The sequence below is a fragment of the Mus pahari genome, chromosome 5, assembly GCF_900095145.1.
Source record: "Mus pahari chromosome 5, PAHARI_EIJ_v1.1, whole genome shotgun sequence".
Classification (NCBI taxonomy): domain Eukaryota; kingdom Metazoa; phylum Chordata; class Mammalia; order Rodentia; family Muridae; genus Mus; species Mus pahari.
The window spans coordinates 32,686,315-32,709,197 of record NC_034594.1 but is presented as its reverse complement, the minus strand read 5'-3'; the positions used below and the strand labels follow the sequence as shown (position 1 = coordinate 32,709,197).

General features: G+C 39.1%; 1 protein-coding gene across 4 annotated transcripts in view; it reads left to right on the top strand.

Annotated features, from left to right (window-relative positions):
- The window catches only part of Pms1 (PMS1 homolog 1, mismatch repair system component), a 110,033-nt gene extending 88,210 nt beyond the window's left edge, over window positions 1-21,823 (top strand). For all 4 annotated transcript variants that reach the window (XM_021198758.2, XM_029539404.1, XM_029539403.1 and 1 more), the window contains 7 exons: window positions 2,602-2,724; window positions 2,972-3,115; window positions 3,281-4,131; window positions 13,898-14,365; window positions 15,770-15,900; window positions 18,548-18,708; window positions 21,605-21,823. In XM_021198758.2, coding sequence (XP_021054417.1) covers window positions 2,602-2,724; window positions 2,972-3,115; window positions 3,281-4,131; window positions 13,898-14,365; window positions 15,770-15,900; window positions 18,548-18,708; window positions 21,605-21,769 — 2,043 coding nt within the window. In that variant the 3' untranslated portion in view covers window positions 21,770-21,823. The remainder of the gene's footprint in view (window positions 1-2,601; window positions 2,725-2,971; window positions 3,116-3,280; window positions 4,132-13,897; window positions 14,366-15,769; window positions 15,901-18,547; window positions 18,709-21,604) is intronic.
- The last annotated feature ends 1,060 nt before the right edge of the window (window positions 21,824-22,883 follow it).

Below are 22,883 nucleotides of genomic sequence, written 5' to 3'. Positions count from 1 at the left end.
GGAGAAGGAAGTCAGTTCTTTTAGGAAGATGTTTCTTAAAGGGGTTGTTGTTGATGTCAGGCCTGCATAGTCAAAAGAGAAAAGACTTGCATTAGTTATTGAGAGAGAAGCCACTTTCTTGGGTGTTTGTTGTTCTTTGAGGCGGGGTCTCACTACATAGCCCCATCTGGCCTGGAACTTGCTGCATTGCTGTGAAGATGAGGCTGGTGTCAAAACTCTGCCCTCTTGATTGTTGCCTTAAAGGTATGCCATACCATGCCGGTGAGAGATGCTAGTTTGTAAAGAAGACTGGAGGAGAGCTAGTTTTGTGACAGCTAGTGAAGAAGCTGAAAGGATGGAATTTATTTTATTTGGAGGGATTTTTCTTTTTCTTTTTTGGTTGAGGTACAGAATCTCATACAGTCTATGAGTGTTTCGCTATTGAACTGATTTGGGGGAGTTGTTATTGTTCTTTTTCTATGAAGTAATCTGATGATTAATTTATATAGCATTATATGCACCGTGACTGCCTGACTTTCCCATGTAACTTTAACATGGTTTGATTATTTTTAAGATTGTCCTCATTTTTAAAGCCCAGTGTCTAGAAGTCAGTAGTCACACAGTTGCGATCACAGTGGTGGGAAAGGAAATCCCTGGCTCTGTGGTCTCCTTCATTTTAGGGCACAGGGGACACTTTTCTTCTCCTTTTTTTTTTTTTTTCTCTCCTCATCTATGTATTTTTCTTTAATCCAAACACTCAGTAAGTTCTCCAGAGGCTGAGCAGCCTTTCCTGCTCCCCAGCAGGTGCTTGAAGAAGAGTCTCATGTTACATGGTAAATTATCCAGCCATTTATAAATGCTGTGAAGTTTTACAGTTAATTAAGTGGTATCATCTTGTAATGGATTATCCAGATTTATTAACTTATTTTTCCAAATTGGTAGACATTGGCACTGTGACAGTAATGCACTTAGTGTTCTAAAATTGGTATTACATCTCCTTAAGCACTTACTCGCAAGAGCAGGGATAGCCACAGTCATAGGTGACAGCCTACGGGTTGTGTTGTTACCAAGTGTCATGGTTACTGCTTGACTATAAATAACACATACTCCTTACCCTAAGCTTAATGCTTACCACTAGAGTTGCTCAGCAAGTTTGACTTATTCCATATAAGATTATATACCAGAATATACATACATGTGTGTACACACACACGTGCACACATACCATGAATGCAAAGTAGGAGGAAGGGGAATTACAATGAATGAAATTTTTTAACAATTTTCTGTGCTATGTGAATTAGCCCAAGGTAGAAGCAGGTACACACTCTGCCTTCTAATCTCTTAAATCACTCTTTCTTTCTGGTCAATTTTTCTAGTATCTTTCAGTTTCTTCCTTCTCTTGATATATTTGTAGACTGGAGAAAAGTACAGTGTGTAAATAATCATACAAAAAGATCCGTAGTGAAGTTCTGTGAGCAATCATAGAGATAACTTATAGTATACTACCAGTATTTAGCCATGAGGGAATTAGAGTTAACTCAAAGTAAACAATTTTTTTTTTCTTAAACACAGCAATGAAAACCCAGTACTGTTAGCTTCAAAAATATTAAGAACAAAGAAATGGCTGCTTTTAATGGGAAATAATAGTTAAAGAGAAAAAGACAAACAGCTAGTAAGGGGAAGGGGGTGAAATCACTGTATGAGGAAAGACATTTTAAAATAAAACCAGGTAAGGGTATTTGTCCTGATAGTTAAAAATGTGAAGCTAGGGCCATTAATAAGATGTTTTTTTACTGGTTTAGTACTCTTAAGTAGTTACTCAACATTAATTCTCACGTCATGTATATGACCTAAAGTTACAAGTCTCATGTGTTATTTTGTATACTTTCTTGTTTTTGTATTTTATAGATTGACTTTATATAGATAGTTATAATATAAACATACATATGTGAAATCTGAGATAGTTGGATAGATAGTTGATAGATGATAGATAAGATAGATAGATGATAGATAGATAGATAGATAGATAGATAGATAGATAGATAGATAGATAGATAGATAAATGATAGATAGATAGATAATATTACCACCTTGATAAAACAGTAAGAAATTAGTGCTAAAATCAATCCATTTCACACGTATTTCTCCAACTCTCAAGTGAATTTCTGAACTTCTCTGGAAATATTCCAACAAGTCAGTTTACCTAATCTATCATAATCTCAAGTGATAAATAAATAACTCCTGGACATAATAACACTGAAAATATCTATAAAGATGATAATGTATTATTTTAAAATCTAGAACTTAATTTTATAGACAAGTATATAACAACAGAATAATTTGCCTTTAACTTTATGTAAACAAAAGCTGCAACATTTTTAAGTTGTCTAAGTAAAACTTGTGGAAAATGAAATTTTCCGTCTTTTTTTATTATGCTTAGTCATAGGGAGGATGGGATGTGGGGTTTCTGGGGGGGGGGGAATCGGGAAAGGAGATAACATTTGAAATGTAAATAAATAAAATATCCAATTTTGTACACTTTCTAATACACTGTATGTAATCAGGCCTCTAGAACTTTATTGTTGATGTTACACCTTCTGTACTTGTGTATTACAATTGTAGATTTACCTAAGTGGATTCTTCCCAAAGCATGATGCAGACCACAAGTCCACAAGTCTTTCAACCCCAGAGAGAAGTTTCATCTTTATTAATAGTCGACCAGTACATCAAAAAGATATACTAAAGGTAATCACTTCTAGAGAGAAAAATACCCCTTGGATTAAGAATTTAATACACTTTCAGTGAGTTTTTAATTTTTTTTTTAAATTTTATTTTATGTGTATGGGTATTTGTCCTGCAAGTATGTCTGTACCAAGTGCCTGGTACCCATAGAGGCCAGATGAGGGCATCAGATCCCCTGGAGCTGGAGTTCTTATTTAAAGCTAGCAATAACAGGATACTTCTGTCTTTTATTCATTGCATATACTTCTAGTTAATTCGACGCTATTATAATCTGAAGTGCCTAAAGGAGTCTACCCGCTTGTATCCCATTTTCTTTCTGAAAATTGATGTTCCATCAGCTGAGGTGGATATAAATCTAACACCAGATAAAAGTCAAGTGTTATTACAAAATAAGGTAATCTTTTTTCAAATAAAGTTCTATATGTAATTATGCTATAAACTTATGCAGTCCTAACTGTTCCCTTATTAAAATGACTTAGTTTTTAAAATTTTTGTTATTATTTTGGATAGTGCCCCTTTTCACAGTATCCGTCCTAATATTTGTTCATTGTATTTTTAGGAATCTGTTTTAATTGCTCTTGAAAATCTGATGATGACCTGTTATGGACCACTACCCACTACAGAGTCTTATGAAAATAACAGAGTAGATGTTTCCTCAGCCAGCATGGTTGTTAGTCAAACAGCAGAAACAGACGTGCTTTTTAATAAAATGGAATCATCTGGAAGTAATTATCCAAATGCTGATACTTCTGCTATTCACTTCCAAAAGGATGAATCTAGAAAAAACATTGATCATCATTTAAATGAACAGATAAATATAGGCAATTATTGTGATGATCATTTTAGTGGTGACATTAATAAGGACACATTTCAAAATATCCCTATGAATAATTTATCATCAGAGGCTAATCAGAGTAAACACAGTAAAACTCATTCTGTAGGTTCTATTGAGCATATCCAAGGAGAAAATGGCAGGAATGGTACAGGAGGACGTGGTGGAGATGGGAGGGAAGCACTTCCTGAGACAGCTCTGGAAATCTGTGCAGATGATTGGAGCAAAGGAAATGTATGTAATTCGATGGGAGAGAATATCGAACCTGTGAAAATTTTAGTGCCACAAAAGAGCTTAGCATGTAAAGTGACCAATAGTCACCCAAGCCTTGAACCAGCGAATCTCAGTGATGGTCCATGTAGCAGAACATCAAATGTAATCCATAGCAGATCTGGACAGCTTACAGCCTATGACTTAATTAGCAATCGAGCAGTCAAGAAGCCCATGTCGGCCAGTGCCCTGTTCATTCAAGACCACCGTACTCAGTTCCTCACAGAGAATCCCAAGACTGTTTTAGAGGATGCGACAGAACAAATTAAAGCACAATGGGAGACACTGAGTGAAGAGGAAAAACACAAGTAAGTCTCCAGAGCACATGTGCCCGGATGCTCAGCTCTCTCCATTCTGTATGACTGATGGGTTCAGAGCTTTAGAAACTTCACGTTTAGGAAGAAAGTGGAAAATGCTTCTTAGCTTCACTGAAGTATCCTTTTGGGTATCATTTTTTTCACTGTTGTTTTGGATAGTGGAGTATTATTTTTTTTTTATTTTTGTTTTGAAAATATTTGTTGTGTTCTGTCTCCTTGGTTATTTGATAGAAGCCTTTACTGCTTTCATCTCAGTTTGACTCTCCACTTTCTTATTCCTTTCTTCTAATATATGTTAAAGAATTTCTCTGGAGCAGCATTTTTTTCCAAGCTTTTGCACTAGAGCAGTTAAGTGATAGTGGCTGCTTTTGGTTTGGTTTGGTTTGGTTTGGTTTTTTGTAAAAATTTGACTGTTTCTCCCTGTTAAATTGGTTTCTAAAATGACATACACAGTACAAAAGATTGTGTTGGAGTTTCAGAACCAAGTTAGTGTATAGGCCTATATAGTCAGTATAACTTGTACTATCTAAACTTTATTGGCAAGTTGTAAGTTGTTGTGGGTGTTTGGGGTTTGTAAATAAGAGATTTGTTCTGATTAAAATATTGCCTGTATCTTCAGATCTAAGTATGTGTCCCAAAACAATCTAATGGGTATATGTAGCTAGCTTCCACTTATCGGAACTTTTCCCTGGGGAGATGTGAACAGACATGTACCCCTTCCTTGTAAGGCACCAAAGACAGACCAATGTACAAATCAGAGTCCAGCTTGGGGAACCAGTAAATTTACTTAACTAAAGAGCATGAATGAGGGTTTACTTACAGGAGGCTCCATGATCCCAAGTCAGCGGCACCACCAAACAGTCCTGGCCAGCACAACTGTACAGATGGAGACCCCGCTGTGTGCTTGGGCACCTCTGTGATGCAGTTGCACTTAAGTCAGAATTGCATACAGCTTCCTGAGAAGTGAGGAAAGTGGAGCTGGAACCTTAGCAAGAGTCCAGTGACCTTTCTCCTCCTTCCCCCCGCAGAGAGAATGTTGGCTCTTAAGGCTCACTTGCACGCAGCCACAGCTGCTCTAATAAGGATGATGGCTGTCATGCTGGGTGGGTAGCACTCTACACAAGATTGTTAATCAGTCAGTACAAAATGCTGCATCTTGAATGTCCTGGTCCACCAGAAAATGAAGGATAAAATTAGACTTTCAGCCATTTATTATTATCTAATTATTTCAAAACTCTGTCAAATATCTGGGGAAATATTTAAATATAATCCATTCATAAATGATACATATGATTAACTCTTTCATATCTTCATAAAATTCATCAATTCAGTCTTAGAAATAAACTATCAACTTAAAATAGTAGTGATAATTATTAACACCAGTAGCCATCATAGGTTTCCTAAAATTCTGAGCTGTATTAGAAAAATGCTTCTAAAACCAGCAAAGATCAAACATTATACAGATGACAGCTTCTTTAAGGGAGGATGGAGGTTGTGTTTCTTCTCCAAATATATATCAAGGTGCAGTGTGATGAGCCCATTACCACATTTTGTCCCATCATCTTATGGTCAATTTTGTTTTACGACTAGTTCCAAAACTAGTTTTGTTTTATGACTAGATCCCTCCTTCCCCTCCTGATTCCGAGGCCAGTCTGAGGCATGACATCATCGACTTCAGAAATATGTGCATATATATTCTTAAGAAATAAAGATATGCTTCATATTTTAGAAATAACCATAATACAATAGTCATGACTTTTAATTTCTGTATGTCTTTGTACCACATGCATTCCTAGTTCCTGTGGAAGCCAAAGGAGAGTATCAGAGCTCTCTGACTGGAGTTATAAATAGAATGATGAACCCATCTATGGGTGCTCATAGAACTGAGCCCAGGTCCTTTGGAAGAGCAGTTGGTGTTCTTAACTATGGAGATATCTCTATTCCCTCATAACCTTTTTAAGGACTGAACTTGCTACATGAAATAGCCAGTGTTCAAACTGCTAATTATTCCATAAATGTCAGATTTTTAGAATCTTACTTGGAAATATTATACAAATAAGGCTCACACTCCAACAATTGTCTTAAGATTTACGTAGACGATACAGTTATTTCATTTAAAGATAAGTGAATTCTTTGGTACTCCATAAGTGATAAGTTCCGAGTTCAGAAGGAAAAGATGCTTCCAGCCTCCGTGAACTCGGGGGCAGTGCAGACTCAGGAGGGGAAGGCTCAAGACCCTCATCCTTCTCATCCTTGCAACAGCGTTCTCTATTGCTGCCTTGTGGGGAGGGTTCCTTAAGCATTATCCTGCCTTCTGTGTCCTAAATTGTCAGATTATTAGTTATGGTTAGTAAGTTTCATCTAAAGTTTTCTTTAGTAGTGTTATGGAATCCATTTAGAGCAGATCTCAGAAACTACGCCTGAGACCTGCGGACAGACATTCTCTGCTGGCTGTCAGTAAAAGTGTGCAGTGGCCTCTCACTGTTATGAGGAGTGGTTGAGATAATGGCTGTTAGAGCTCAGGGCAATGTCCAACATGCAGAGAGTGAGTTCTCTGTTAGCGTAATGGAGATTTTTAAGCTGTTTATCTTATAAATGGCAGTTTTCATTTGCTCTAAGTCACTTACGTTGACTTGGATGTCAGAAACCGAAATGTGCCAAGAAAGAACTGATCTCTACTTAGAATCAGACACACAGATGCTTTTTTAAAAAACAAAATGTTTAGGTTTCAATTGCCAGAACTCCTTAGACCGTGATCCACTGGATCAAATCCATGCCCGTCAATTCTCCCCCAGCTTTCATTTTAAAGTTTCCAATACTCCTCAGTTCTACAAAGAATAGATGTGATACAAGAGTAGATCTGGTATGCAGCTCAGTGGCAGAGTACCTGCATGCCTTCCCTAAGTCTCTGGCCTCCGTCCCAAAGGTACTGACTCTGTTGAGGCAGCCATCCATGGCACTACAGAGGCCAGAGCACCTGCTTCCCTCTGTGTGAGACCCACCCTCTCTTCCATCCTAGTAGCAAGAATCAGCCCCTTCTGCAGTGCTCCCGTTCATTTTGGCTTTTCCTTTCTCCTTTCCATTCCCTTCCTTCATTTAGGAAATAACTTGTGAAGGGGTGGCCTGTCATTCTGGCTGGTCATTACAGGTAAAAATAACATAAAATTTTCTATTCATAAATAGTATAGTCTGCAGTTTGTCATGTAGCAGTCACAGAATTTTATGAGTTTTTAAATTGAAAAATATTTCATACATTGTATTCTGATGATGGTTTCCCCTTTCCCAGATCCCGCCTAGCTCCTGACCCACCCCACCTCACACACCCCCTTTCTCCATTTCAGGCTCTTGCGCTCTCATGCTCTCATGCTTTCTCTAGCTCTGGCTGTGCTTTTGCTCTTTAAAGATACAAAGAGTCAAGAAGCACATAAATACATCACAAAAAAACCCCTGCAAAACCAAAAACCAAAATATACACAAAAAGACCAATAAGATCAAAAAATACCCAGTCTACAAAATTACCCTTGAGATCGTTTTGTGTTGGCCATCTACTGCTGGGCCTGGGGCCTGCCTGAAGTGTAGTTAATATATACCCTGTGAGACACCATTGGAGAAAACTGATTTTTTTTTTCCTTTGCAAGCAGATGTCATTTGTAGATAGCTTCTTGGTTAAGAATAAGCAACCATGTCGGTGACGCCCTCTCAATACTGGGATCCCATCTGTCTTGAACCTGTGCAGGCCCTGTGCATGCTGCCACAGTCTCTGAATTCCTGTGTGCATCAGTCCTGCTGCGTCTGGAAGATGCTGTTATCCAGAGTCATCCATCACCTCTGGCTCTGACTCTCTTTCGGTTTCATCTGCATAGACATCCCATTTAGGACTGAGTCCTCCAAAGTCGCACTCCCTGCACATTGTCCAGTTGTGGGTCTCTCTTACTTGCCATCTGTGGCCTTCATCACAGAATTGGTGCCTTTTAACTGATTAATGTGGAGAGTGTGAAAACACTTAGCAGTTGTCTGCTATACAGGACAGAAAATTGCTTCCTTATATAAAACCAGAAAGTTTTAAAGGAATTATCACAAAAGATGGAACATGGTATTGCTAAGGAAGACACTATGACATGGGTAGCGTGTAAGAGTGTGATAAAGAAAGATGGGGAACGGGTGGTGGCCAGATTGAGGATAGCTCCGCAGGCACCAGGATTCGCCAGAATCTTAGTTCCTGCTGAGAAAGTAGGGGTAGGGAAGACTTAGGTCTTTTCTGATTTTCTCTCCTTTACTCTAGAGGGTCAGAATCCAGGTCCCTGCCACTTGGAAGAGGGGTCCTTCAGTCAGTTGGTGTTAATTTGAGCTTTCATTTGCAATATATAAAAATATTCCTAGTTAAAGTAAATAAGTAATGTTGCAGTTTAGATGTTACTGAAAATGTTAAATAAATTTTATAATTAAATGTAACCTTTAGTCTCAGAAACATCCTTTGACTGACTGCTTAGTCAAATCAGGGCGAATACTTTCCATTTAAGTTGCTAAGTCCCTTAATGGCATTAAATACAAAGGTAACATCTGTTCTTACTTAACATTTACCTAGCATTATTTTGGACATAACTTTTTTATGTTTCCCAAGGAACTAATTAAATTGACTTCTTGAATAAATCAAAAGATTAGTACCATATGTGAAAATTTGCACATTATAATTAATTACAAAAATGACCTTTATCTTGAACTCATTTTCCACCCCATAGGAAAAGTCTGAAGTTCTGATGTCTAAGAGCTAAAAATATACTTATTTCTAGTGCCTGTGAAAGTAAACTATTAAAGACCATGTGTTTTGTATAACTAGCCCACATGTTCGTGTTTTAGGAATAAGTAGAAGAAAGTAACTTTCAAAAATATGAAAATGAAAAGCAACTGATGACTAATGTTTATCTAGTTTACAATGAAGCGGACCTTTATTGCAATCTTACCCAACTAGCATGTAGCATTTCTGTTCTGAGCATAGACTGTATACCATGTTGTACTCTATTGGTTCATAGTTCTACTTCACAACATACAAATCAAATAATGTTCTGTAGAATCTAAGCCAGCGTCCTACGAGACCTGAAATAATCTTAGTTACCTAAGCCCAAATTTAAAACTTAATTTAAAAAATATAACAGTTTTATTTAATTACTAAACTTTTTTTTTTTTTTGATTTTTCGAGACAGGGTTTCTCTGTATAGCCCTGGCTGTCCTGGAACTCACTTTGTAGACCAGGCTGGCCTCGAACTCAGAAATTCGCCTGCCTCTGCCTCCCGAGTGCTGGGATTAAAGGCGTGAGCCACCACGCCCGGCTCAATTACTAAACTTTTTAAAAAATTAATTTTTATTCTTTAATCCTTTTTTACAGTCCAGACTTCATTCCCCTCCCAGTCTGCCCCTCCAACTACTCCCCATCCCATATCTCCCCCAACCCCACTCCAAGAAGATGTCCCTACCCCACCACCCCTACCCCACCAGGCCTCAAGTCTCTTGAGGGATAGGTGCATCTTCCCTCACTGAGGCCAGGCCAGGCAGTCCTCTGCTGTACATATGTCGGGGCCTCATATCAGCTGCTGTATGCTGCCTGGTTGGTGGCTCAGTGTCAGAGATCTTGGGGGTCCAGGTCAGTTGAGACTCCTGGTCTTCCCATAGAGGCCACCCTCCTCCTCAGCTTCTTCCAGCTATTCCCCTATTCAACCACAGGGGACCCTGGCTTCTGTCCATTAGTTGGGTGCTAATATCTGCATCTGACTTTTTCAGCTGCTTGCTGGGCCTCTCAGAGAGCAGCATGTTAGACTCCTGTCTGCTAGCACACCACAGCATCAGTAACAGTGTCAGGGCCCTGGGCCTCCCTTGAGCTGGATCCCAATTTGGACCTGTCAATGGACTTCCTTTCTCTCATTCTCTTCTCCATTTTTGTCCCTGTAGTTCCTTCAGACAGGAACAATTCTGGGTCAGAGTTTAGACTGTGGGATGGCAACCATATCCCTCCCCATGATACTCTATCCCTCCACTGGAGGTGGACTCTACAAGTTCCCCCTCCCCACTGCGAGCACTTCATCCAAGGTCCCTCCCCTTTAGCCCTGAGAGTCTCTCACCTCCCAGATCTTGGGAGAGAGAAGAAAGCAGTCAAGGGGTGGGGGAGGGGAAGAGGGAGGGAGGAATCTGGGTGGGAGAGAGGACAGGAAAGGGAAGGGGGGAAAATGATCAGGTATTGGAGGGGGGCAGAAACAGGCTCTAAGGGGCCAGCAGAAATAATTACTAAACTTTTAATCAAACATACTATTCAAGTTATAGGATTTGTGTTTCTTTTTGTCTTCTTTTTTTTTATTATTAGATATTTTCTTTTATTACATTGCAAATGCTTCTTTTTGTTTTCATGTTTGTTGTGCTATAGGGATTAACCCAGAGTCCAGTGTGTGTGTGTGTGTGTGTGTGTGTGTGTGTGTGTGTGTGTTTCAGATATACTCTGCCACTGAGTACATCCCCAGCCAAGATTTGTGTTTCTTGATAGAAACTTAAGAGTAAACATCACCATTTACAGTGTACCAAACAAATTATTCCTCATAGCAGAGCTATGAGCGCGCATGTAAATTACCCACATAATATAAATGAATACCCCAAATGGACAGAACAAAGCCCTGTAAGATTTTTACCTGATATAAAATTGAAATAGCCATTGCTTTATATAGCTGAATTACAAAGTTTGAATATATTTGATTTATTGGGATTTATCAACTGATGACTTGAAATGAAAGAAGAATAACTGTGATGGATTAAATGGTGTGCTTTTTAATTCCATATGCTATTTAAATGGCTTTATTGTATACTGTTTTCATTTTTTATTTCATCTTGAAATGAAATAGCTTTGTAAAGCAATCTGGCCTTGAGTCTGTGGTTCTCCTCCCTCCTCCACCTTCCTGGTGCTGGACTGTGAGCGTATGCTGCTGTGTCTGGCTCCCCAGCACTTAAAGCATTCTTTAAATTGGGTAAAGTTTACCTACAGTAGAACGCGAAGGCCCTAGCAGTGTGGTTCAGTGTGAACAGTGCCATGATGAAAACATACGTTTCCATCCTCCTTACAGATCCCTCCTGCTTCCTCCATCGGCAGACACTATTTCGATTTCTGTTATATTACCTTGGTTTTGCTAGTGTTTAAACTTCAAATAAACTATATGATACATCTGACTTCTAACAATAGAATCTCAAGACACATCATTTTAAGCAATAATGTTCATTTATTTATTTATTTTAAAGATTTCTTTATTTATTTGTTATATGTAAGTATGCTGTAGGTGTCTTCAGACACCCCAGAAGAGGGCATCAGATCTCGTTACCGATGGTTGTGAGCCACCATGTGGTTGCTGGGATTTGAACTTAGAACCTTTGGAAGAGCAGTTGGTGCTCTTACCTGCTGAGCCATCTCACCAGCCCCCCATAATGTTTAATTTTATAAGCCTAATAAGGGTTATTCAGCCTCTGCTTGGTAGGTCCTGAGGTCAGTGTGAACACTGTGTGTCACTATGTGAACAGTGTGAACACTATGGTGTCAGTTTTCCAACATTTAAGGCTTTTATGAGTAAACTTAGGTTCTAGTTTAACATGGACAGAAAATTAGTTGTCCCTCACCTTTTGACATGTAGTGAGAATTTGACTCCTTGTATTTCCTGTCCTGTTGAATGATCCATGTTCACATATAAAAAAATCAGAATTCCTGTTTAGATGAATGTGGTTGGTAGTGTTGCTAAGATCTGTCATTTTACTGACAGTTTGTAATCTGATTTTGCCACTGAGGAGATAGGCATCCGTGTCTCCAGCTTCTGACTTTATTTCTACTTTTAAGATGTGAGATTTTGCTTGAAATCTCTTGATATTGAAAGTTCTATTACTAGGTGCACATACATGTAAGTGTTAAGCTTTCTAATGGGCCCTGCATCTCTGACAATTAAGCATTTTAAACTTCATTTAATGTTGTCAGTCTCTTATTTTCTTACACTGTCTGTATAGTGTATATACATTTTCCATTCTTCTGTACCTCTGTGTTATTATAGAAGTGTAATTCTTAGAAGCCCATGATATCAGGTATCCTGTCCTTTAGTTTGAAGCTTTGGTTTATGTAATAGCATCATTGACATTGGGATTAGAGATGTCCTCCTGCCTGCGTCTGCCCCTGTCTTTTCATGGAGCACTTGCAGAGGTACTCGAGGTTGAAATGAATACATTTTAACATCTAATTTATATTAGTGTCTGCGTTGCCTAATACATCAGGCACTGTTTTTATTGCACTTAGGTAAAGTTATTACCACAGAGTCTCACATAAAAACTAAAGGCCCACAAGTATAATTGCTTTTGGGCCTGTGTCATTCTAAGAGTGCAGCCAGGTTAGCAGAAAACGTATTTTATCGGAAGGCATTTGTTTAACCGTCCCTTTCAAGGCTGTTCATGGTTGGTAGATGTGAATTGTGGGCTCTCTTGCCGCACTGCATATTCAGCAGGCATTGCATTGTCCTTTTTCTTGGTTCTCTTCTCACTGATTTGGGCATTCATCTTCATGTTCACCGTTTGCTTCTGGAGTATCTGGCAGGGTTTGTTTGCATTGATCCTGCCTAGACTTGTACTTGGGTCTTTATATAATTCTACTGGTTGGGTCATCATTAAATGTTCGACGTGTTGGGATGCTTGTGCATTAGCTCCTGGCTGCTTCAATGTGCACAGGTTGATTTTCTGTCTTGCTCACAGTGGTGATTGCTGTAGCTCTGCCTTCAGTCTCACTGGCCCTTTTGTTGATTCCATCTCTGGTTTATAACTAAATCTACACAGTGCCCATTCCTTTCCAGATTCTGTAGTTTAGTTTCTGACTTCCCACTTCTTTGTATACATATAAATTCCACTTCTCCCTGGAGCTTCCCCTTCACCCCTCCTAGTTCTCTTTCTAGTGCTTATCTAGAGTCCTGAAACATTTGTACGACACTTTTTATTAATTATAAATCTGACTCGTGATGAAGGGGTCTTTTCCCGACCTCTTCCCCTTGGCCACGACTCACGCTCTGTTACGGTGCTTGAGCGGTGAGTTTCCGTTGTGCAGTGGCCATTGTGGGTGACATCTGTTTCTTTCTGGAAAGTGTTCATTTTTATTTAAGATGCCTTTGAGCTCGTGGCAGTTTGTGTTGCATTGAATTATGGGGAGATTTACTCAGTTCTAGGGTTTAGGGGTTTTCCACCTAACATATGGCACTCTTCAAGTTTTAAATTAAAGCCCAGGATGTTTACCAAGCCCCACATGTAACTCAGTATCAGGTTCTGTTGCTTCTGCATTAGAAGTAATGGAAACTCTGTTCAGTTCGTTAGCATTTTAATGTTTCTCTGAGAGCTCTCACGCGTGGGATTTTCTCTTGATTTTAAGTTGTTCTGGAAGCAAGGATCTGTGTTCTGATGGTACAGACCAATAAGTGCCATCCATCTCCTAGCAAATTCCTGCGGCTCCCACCTGCTAATGCCGGGCCGGGGCTTCATGGATGCAAATACAAGTCCTTTCCCATTCGCTTTCGACTGCTTTTCAGGGGCCAGTTTCTGTGCTCTGTTTGGAGTTTCTCCTAAGCACACAGGAGGGTCTCTAATACATATTTCGTTGTCATTACTGAATGACAGCTTGTTATTATTAAAATTTACTTTAGATGAAATTTTTTTATTATGTTATATTTTTATTATGAACTCATTAGCTCTATTTAATCTCTGTTCTTAGATATGAGGAAAAGGCTAAAAAGGACTTGGAACGATACAATAACCAAATGAAGAAAGCTATTGAGCAGGAGACACAAGTATCATTAAAAGACGGCAGGAAAAAGATAAGGGGCTGGACACAGAAACATAAGGTGAAAGATTCATCTAATCAGCCAAAACTTGACGAGCTCTTTCAGTCCCAGAATGAAAAGAAGAAGAGTGAAAATATTAAAATGACAGAGATCCCCTTTTCTATGGAAAACTTAAAAGTGAACTTTAAGAAACAAAAGGAAGTTGATTTAGAGGAGAAGGATGAGATATGCCTGATCCACAGTCTCAAGTTTCCTGATGCATGGCTGGTCACATCCAGAGCAGATGTCATGTTACTGAACCCGTACAGAGTGGAGGAAGCCCTGCTATTTAAAAGACTTCTTGAGAATCATAAACTCCGTGCAGAACCACTGGAAAAGCCAATTATATTAACAGAGAGGTACGATGAAGTAAGAGAGATTTTTTTTTTAACTCATAATGTTTAATGTTAAAAGTTGAAGTTCTTCTAGTAGGCATAATTATACTTTTTTGAAGGAGCATTTTGAGGAAGTTTTTCTAAACTCTAATGATGCTATTAGTGGCTTATAAATAATGTTAGAAGTTCTGAGTGCTCATTCTTGCATTTAGTAAGTCCCAAGCGTCTTTCTCTTGTACCTTCATGACTTCTCTGTGATAATTGAAAGCTGAAGTTCTGTGCTTTGTCTTGATATTACACTGCTCTGGCACTGTCTGTCAAACACATACTTCAGGTGAATTGCGTAGTGAATGCCTTTATCAGCCTTGACCAAGATTCTTTGCTCCATCCTGTTTCTGCCCATATATAAGTGTATAATACATGTTTCCTTTCATTTATTAAAGTGTGTGAGAGTAATTCTCTTGCTTAATCCTTTTATATACTCACAGAAATGATTAGATTCTAAGCTAATCACAAACTCAGAAAAGTTATCTTAGGTGTGCTTATAGAAGCAGTAAGTAAGCCACATATCCAGGATTCTAATGCGGACTCCTTACCTGTGGAGTGTCCCTTGTCATCTTTACCACAAGCTTCCAGGTTGATTCCAGAGGTGGTAGAATGAGCTAGACACACAGCCAGTGCATTTTCTGTGATATCACAGTCAGTGAAGTCTTCAGCATTCTGAGCAAAAATGGAAAGACTTTGTTTGTTTCTCCAAGAGGAATGGCGCTGTAGCGAGATACAGCATCACCCTCCAGCATGTTGTGTGCCTAGGTTCATTTCTCCACTGTGGTTGGCACTCAAGTCCCCTCTGCATAGTTGGGGGCTGGGCCTCATACCAGCGTAGATAGGCCCTCTTCTGTAATGACTGTCCTGAGGCCCCTTTGTCAAACATGCTATGTTTGCATTGAACTAAAGGAATTGCTCCCAAGGTGTGAACTGAAAATTTTTTTGGAAGAATAGTCTTATATTTAATCTTGTGGCTGTTGAAGAAGCATTGAGTAGCATTTGATTTTGAATATAACTATGTTAGTAGCTTGATGATGGAATGTGTTTTTCATTCATGATAGCTGCTTTAAAGGCATAAAAAGCTATTGATTATGGGTCAGGTTTTGATTTGTATTATATTTAGAGACAACTTTTTACAGTTCTCTTTGAAGTTTTAATATTTTAGACAAATTTCGCTTTACATCTGTCCTCCTTTCTGTGCACGCTCTACAGAGGGCCTCTTGTACAATGCTAACAGAATACAGAGTGCTTTCTCACAGGGCTTGGCACTTCGTGTAGTGGCAACACTTTCAAAACACCCTTGGATTAGCTTCCATAAACTTTCTTGTTTCAATCTGAATGTTTAGTAACTTAAAGAACCATAATTTCTTTCTTTTTCAGTCTTCTTAATGGGTCTCATTATCTGGAGGTTTTACGTAAAATGTCAACAGTTGAGGAAAGAGGCAGTGGATCAGCTTACCTGTGTGACCCTCGTCTTACAGCAAATGGCTTCAAGATCAGATTGACACCAGGTAACAGAAATGGGGCTTTTCTGACATGGAAAAAAAATAAACCTTGCAAGAGCTGCTCCTGTCTCTCAGAGCTCTCAGGTCTATTTTCACCTCACTGGAAGTCCTTGCCAGCTCTGCCGAGGTGGCTTCCTTCAGGGGGCACTCAGGTGATCTCTGAACTTGCTGTTATCGTTTGGCATGGCAACCCAGCTGCCTCCTGGTGTGACTCAGCTGTCCGCACCGTGATGGTAAAGCAGGTGTGTGGCATCGTGGAGTGGTCTGATGAAAGGGGCCACTCTTTTGCTGTTAACAGCTTTGCCTCTTTTGCCGGGTAGCACAGAGCATCAGCAGTCTCACATTGATGTCTGGGTTATGCCAGATCGATTAAAGAGAATGTGTCTGCCTTAGGGAATCCAGTTTTCTTTGTTACTCTTCTCTGTCTTTTTTAGTTTCCATATAACCCTAGCTCCCTAGTCTAGCGTGCCCGTTTCTTCTTCCCCTTTGTGTTCTGTTCAGTGCCGCAGGCACCACGTGAAAGACTCCATTGCCTAAACTGTCATACCCAAAAATGTAGGATTTGCAGAGGCACAGAAGACAGAAAGTGGGAGCTGGAGAGATGGCTTAGCAGTTAAAAGCTTTGGCTGCTGTTCCAGAAGATCCACAGAACAACTTACAAATATCTTTAACACTGGTTCCAGGGGATCCAACAACCTGTTCTGGCCTCCTTCATATGGTGCATAGGCATGCATGCAGATAAAACCCACATAGCAATAATAGATAGATAGATAGATAGATAGAACCCACATAGCAATAATAAATAGATAGATAGATAGATAGATAGATAGATAGATAGATAAATTTTAGAAATAAAATAAATAACAATAGTGTACAGATATAAAGACTGGATATTTGGGGAAAAACGTTTCATTGTTCCAAACTTCAAATTTTGCTTGATTTTTCTCAGTTTCACAAGATAAAGATACCTCTCATAACTGCCTTACCTCCATAGTTACTGCTGTTACACTTGAGATGGAGAATTCATGTCCAGATCACAAATTTCTCAGTTTCTTCACTAACAACAACTAATAAATTTTGAGTAAACATTATATACAGATTACCCTTCAGAGAATTCACAGCCTCCAGAGTAGCTCGTGTCACAGCCTCCATTTTACAGATGAGAAAGGGACGCGGGAGAAAGCTAAGTTTGCTGCAGAGGATAGTCAGTGGTAGAGCCGAGATTAGAACCTATACAGGCTTCCTTGGGAGTCTGAGCAGTTTCTTGTATGGCCCTCCGTAAAGTCGGTATATTAACTTCACAGAGTAAGTGTAAACACTGAGTAACATAAATCAGTGGCAAAGCTGGACATGGTGACACATGCCTGTTACCACACCTTGAGGGTCCATTATGGGAAAAGTGCCACATGTCTGTACTAGCCTGGAATATATAGTGAATTTAAATTCTTTGGCTACACAATGAGATCTGTCCCCATATACAAAACAAACAACCAATAAGCCTAGGATTCTGCCCATCTTCCAGCCCCCCTTTCAGACCTGAACTGGTTTCTAGTCATTTCTTCTGGTTTTATAGATCTCTTCCTTGAGGCCTCTGGTGTCTTTTAATTGGAAAATTTTTAATATGGAGACTGGGGGTGGGGTGTGCATGTGTGTGATTTTATTCTTTAGCTGATTCTGTAGTTTGAATTGATGAAAGGTAACTTTCTTCATATCTGTAGGGATGGACTATAGCCTGCTGCATCCTGCTTACCCTCCTTACGTGGTTTCCACTCGAGGTCCCTATGTGCGCTAACTCATGTCCCCTCCCTTACTGAACTCTATAGCTCATCTTCTAGTGCGTGATGATGTATCAGCTCATCTTCCTTCAGTTATTTACTGGGAAGAACATTACTTTCCTACTGTTTGGTCTTAAAGCTGGGCCATAACTGAGGTTATGTTAGAGGGTAGACCATTCTAGTCCCAAGATCTGCAATGCTTCAATTTGTATTAATTTACCAACAGCTACCAAAGGTTGGACTTTCCTTCTAAGCAACACGATATTGATTCCAGGTACAAATGGGATAAGCACATTATGTCCCTTAATGTCAGATTATATACTCTTAGGAATTTTTCTACCGACTGAATTACCCTAAAAATAGCTTAATAAATAACACCAATTTCAAGCATTTTCTTAGTTGAATCATTGAATAAATGCTAGCATTTTTATTTCCTGAAAGTTTATAGTAACAAGGTAAGAGTGTCTATTTTTATTCATGGTTAAGTTAAAATAATTGAGGTCTTTAAGTTAAATATGAGACTAGTGGGCTAGATGCTTAAACCATTTTGATTTTAATAAATATCATGGGACTTCATTTTCTCTCCAAAGTAAATGTTCTGAGCAAATGTGAGGAACAGAGCAGTTGGAAGTAAGATTAAATTAAATTATAGGAAGCACATGTGGCATCAGTGAGCACTTATGACCTAATGTGAAGTCTTCTGGGAAGTGATTATTTGTACTCTCCATGAACAGAACTTTGTCCTGATGTATTAAATTCTGATGAAGGTTCACTAAGTGTTCTAACAGTGATACTTGTTTCCAATGGACATGTTCTGGAATATAATTTTAACTAACTTAACTATGCCTCTGCATGTGTGGTTTTGTTTTTTCTCTCAGGAGTTTCCAGTACTGAGAACTACTTGGAAATAGAAGGAATGGCTCAGTGTCTCCCATTCTATGGAATAATGGATTTAAAGGAAATTCTTAATGCTATAGTAAACAAAAATGCAAAGGAGATTTATGAATGTAGACCTCGAAAAGTGATAAATTATCTGGAGGTATGCCTCACTGGATCACATGGCCTGTTAAATTTTATGACTCTTATTCAAATAGAAAACTTTGTTTTTATTTTGTTTTGTTTTCAGACAGGGTCCCACTAAGTAAAACTGGCTGGCTGGAACTCCCTTTGTGGACCAGGCTTGCCCTGAACTCATAGAGACCTGCCTATGTCTGCCTTCTGTCTTTAACCCTCCGCTAGGAGTAAAGGTTGTTTTGCCCACCAACCCCAGTAGTAAATGGTTAAAAGGATAGTTTCTAAAATGTTAGTTTTCAAGAAGAAAATGCTATTTAAAAAAACTCAATAAAATGCTTCACAATGTAGACTAGTAAACACTATCAGAGAGCCTTGTCATACAGTTCTTAGACCCATATTAAGACTACTACTTATGCAACATTCTGTTTTTTAGTAATTCCATAAGTAAGTTCATTTCCAAATTATTCAACTTTTATACCGTATTATCTAAAACATTTTAAGATGACTCTCATCCCTGAGCACTTCAAAAGGAAGAGGTCTAAATTATTGAGTAGAGGAAGCTAAATTGTTGAATAAATGAAATTTTACTTTGCAAAACTTTGTAGCGTCTACCAAAATGAGAATTACAAAATTAAATTTAGAAAAGTGCACTCCGAGCAAGCTAGGTTTGATGGCAGATGTTATGTACATCCAGCACTCAGAAGGCTGAGGCAGGAGGATTTACTGCCAGCTAGGACTACATCCTCGTCTCAACAATAAAATCTAAATGGAGGTGGCTGAGGAAGTTTCTGAGCCCATCAAGTGTAGCCTAAGCCTAGAGAAACAACCACTGCTACTTTTAGAGCTGAAGTTCTCATTAAGGTCCCCTGCTGTCACTCTCAAAACAGACCTGAACTTTGTTTTCTTCTGTATTAAGTGGGCTTTTTGTTCATGGTGTTTGGTTAGATACCTGACTCTGGAGAATGGATTCAGTGGATTCAGTGGTGCTTAGAACCCCTTGGGAGCTTTGTCTTGTGGAAATTCCCAGCCTGTTGCCAGGGCAATTCAGCAGTGATAGTTTCAAGGAACTCCAGAGACATCTTTCTTAAGAGCAGAAAAACATGTGGTCAAGTAATAAGGTTTTAGACATAATGGAGGAAAAAAAAAAAAAAAGCAGTTGAGAGTGAACTGAAGCAGTTTTGCTAATTTGCACCAGGTTAGAGTAATTAGGCATGTTTGTTATGGAGAAGTTAAAAACAATCAGCCAGAGACAAAGGCAGGGCAGTCTGTGCGCTAGAGGCCAGCCTGGTCTACTGAGTGAGTGCTAGGATAGCTAGGGCTACCCATAGAAGCCCTGTTGGGAAAAACCAAAAGAGAGGGGTTGGAGTAAATATTCCAGTGTGACAGATGTTTTTGAAAGGAGAAACATAATGGTCTCTGAATCAAGAGTGAAAAATAATTTTTCTTTGGTTTTCGTTTTGTTTTCATGATTTTTTTGTTCTTGTTGTTTGTTTTGAGATAAGACCTCACTATGTAGCCCAGACTGGCCTCGAACTCACACCATTCTTTCTATACAGTATCAAGTCTAGCTAAAAGGGAACATTTTTACATAAATGAGAAGATGTATCTGGTTTATGTATGTGGTAAAAGAAGAGAAGTTGTCTGCTTGTAAGTGGAGGGGTAGGGAGGCTTTGTACATTTGAGTACCGTAATAGATATGAAACCAAGTATACAGGTACAATAAGAAAAAGAACAGACCCGGGAACAAGACAATCTCCAGGTGTCACTGAGGGCTCTTAAGACCTGACATTTCAATTGGGTGATATCAGGACAGATGTTTGATTCTAGTATTTTCTAGCATAGAATTTGCTCACATCTAAGGATTAACAAGGGTCAGGGAGAGAAACCTGAGCACTTTGTGCTCCAGAAACTGTTGGTAGGTTAGCCCTACTACTGGATTCTGGATAGCTCATTCATGGCCAACCTCAGTAAGGGGACGACGTCCCAGGGAGGCTTGTGAGTCTGTGAGGAAGGAGAGATTAAAGGTCAGAGTGAAGGAAAACCAGATTCTGTTGGAATAAAGAGGTGGAGAGGCTGAAAAGGTGATAGACCTGTGACTAAAGAGAGTAATGTTAAAATGTAACAACTGTGAGCTTGCAAGACTTTTCTTTATGCTAAAAGAAGCTGGTTTTGTTTATAATTCTTATTCCCTAAACCACTCCTCCTGCTTCAGAAAACAGCAGTTATATACCAAACCTGAGGACATTCCTTTTGGTTCTTCAGGTCTTATAGTCACTCTACCAAATACCTCAAAGGCAGACCTTCCATAGCAACTCTTCTCGGCCCTCACCCGCACCACATTAACTGTCAGCCCCCAACCTGCTTACCACGGCCACACGGCTTTATGACATGAAACACTTAGCAGGCTTTGTTTGTTTGTCTGTCTGTCTGTTTTAATCTCTACTTCCCTGTTTATTCAAATAAAATTTAGTCTGTCCATGTCCTGGTTCCTGATTAACTTCCTTACCTCATGTCCTTCACTGTAGTGCCACATCCATTCAGAATGTTCTAGTCTCTGAAATGCTTTATGTTGCCCGTGACCTACCTTTACATGGTAATTGAAAAGCCTAAATGTCATCTCTTTGAGTAAGCCTTCCCATTTACACAATCCATGCTCTTGCCCAGTTAATTGTGTAAGCTATGTATTCACAATGTTTTTGTCAAATCCGGTTTTTGTTTGTTTGTTTTTCTGCATTGAAATGTAAATTCCACGAGAAGATCTTCAGTTCTGTTGTCAATGACTTTGTCTCCAGAATGTGCAGCATTGTTGGTGCTTAATAAATATTTGTTGAGTAAATGAGAATCAGTTTTTATTTTGCTGGAATAGTGTGTTTCTTCTTCAGGGTCTATCAGGATGAAACATGTGGCTTTTCTTTTCATAGGGAGAAGCCGTCCGTCTATCCAGACAGCTACCCATGTACTTACCACGAGAGGATGTCCAAGATCTTATCTATAGAATGAAGCACCAGTTTGGAAAAGAAATTAAAGGCTGTGTTCATGGCCGCCCATTTTTTCATCATTTGACCCATCTTCCAGGAACTTCATGATTAAGCTTATGACCATTAGTTACTATGGAAATTGCTATGGTTCTTAATCCACTTTTGTGCTATCATGTATCATGTGATTATTTGTATACTAGAAAAGGCTTTTTAAAGTTATAAAATATATATAAATAAATAATATGGACTATAAAATTTTGTTTTCGTGTCCAACCTTCAAACCAGTTGTAGGTTGTAGACTCCACAGTAAAGGGTAGGTGTGTTCTTGGATGCTTGATTTATTAAGTTAACCCTGTTTAGATTTTACCCCTCAAAACAGCCTTAGCTGGCATACCAAAGACTTTTCAGTCCTGCTTTAAAGTAGAATGGGACAGTGGGGAAGGAGACTATGACAAAATAACATATTGCTGCCTCTCCAGTATGATAATTTCTTAGCTTTAGTGTCAGATTTTGTTATAAAGTATGCAAGGAAAGGTAAATATTTTTAACAGAAAAATTAGATTATAGTATCTTTTTCTCACACATATTCCTTCACAAACCAAGTCTGTATTCCAGTATTTTACCAAAAACTGGAATACAATGTGTTTAATACAATGTGTTTAATACATGTATTTGTTGTCTAAAGTAAGATATGTTGGAGTGGGTATGTTGTCTCCATACACTGCCTGTAGTTCTCATGGGTCATCTATAAACTCTTAATCTTTGTATTTACATAAAAATTGTAAAACCTAGAGTTGGTCCTTTTGCTCAGCCTGTTTCCCCACCAAAATTTATTTTTCCTGTGACCCAAATATTGCTACCACACACGCACTCTCTTTGTACATTTGGGGCATCTTACTGACTCTGTGTGTGTGTGTGTGTGTGTGTGTGTGTGTGTGTGTGTGTGTGTGTGTGTGTGTGTGTGTGTTGCATGTGTTACATTTGCATGTTTGCCTACATGCAGAGGTCAGTAGAGGAAGGCACTGTTCTGTGGTATTGCTATCTCCATTGATCTCTTCTGGCAGGGTCTCTCACTGTTTTTCTGCTAGGCTGTCTGGCCATTGCTGAGTGTGGAGGCAGGGAGGCTGGGGGTCCGAACTCAATTCCATTCATAGGAAGTGCCCCTACCTTAGAGCCATCTTCCAGGCCCAATTAATCCTCTTCAATTGGACAAATTGAGGGG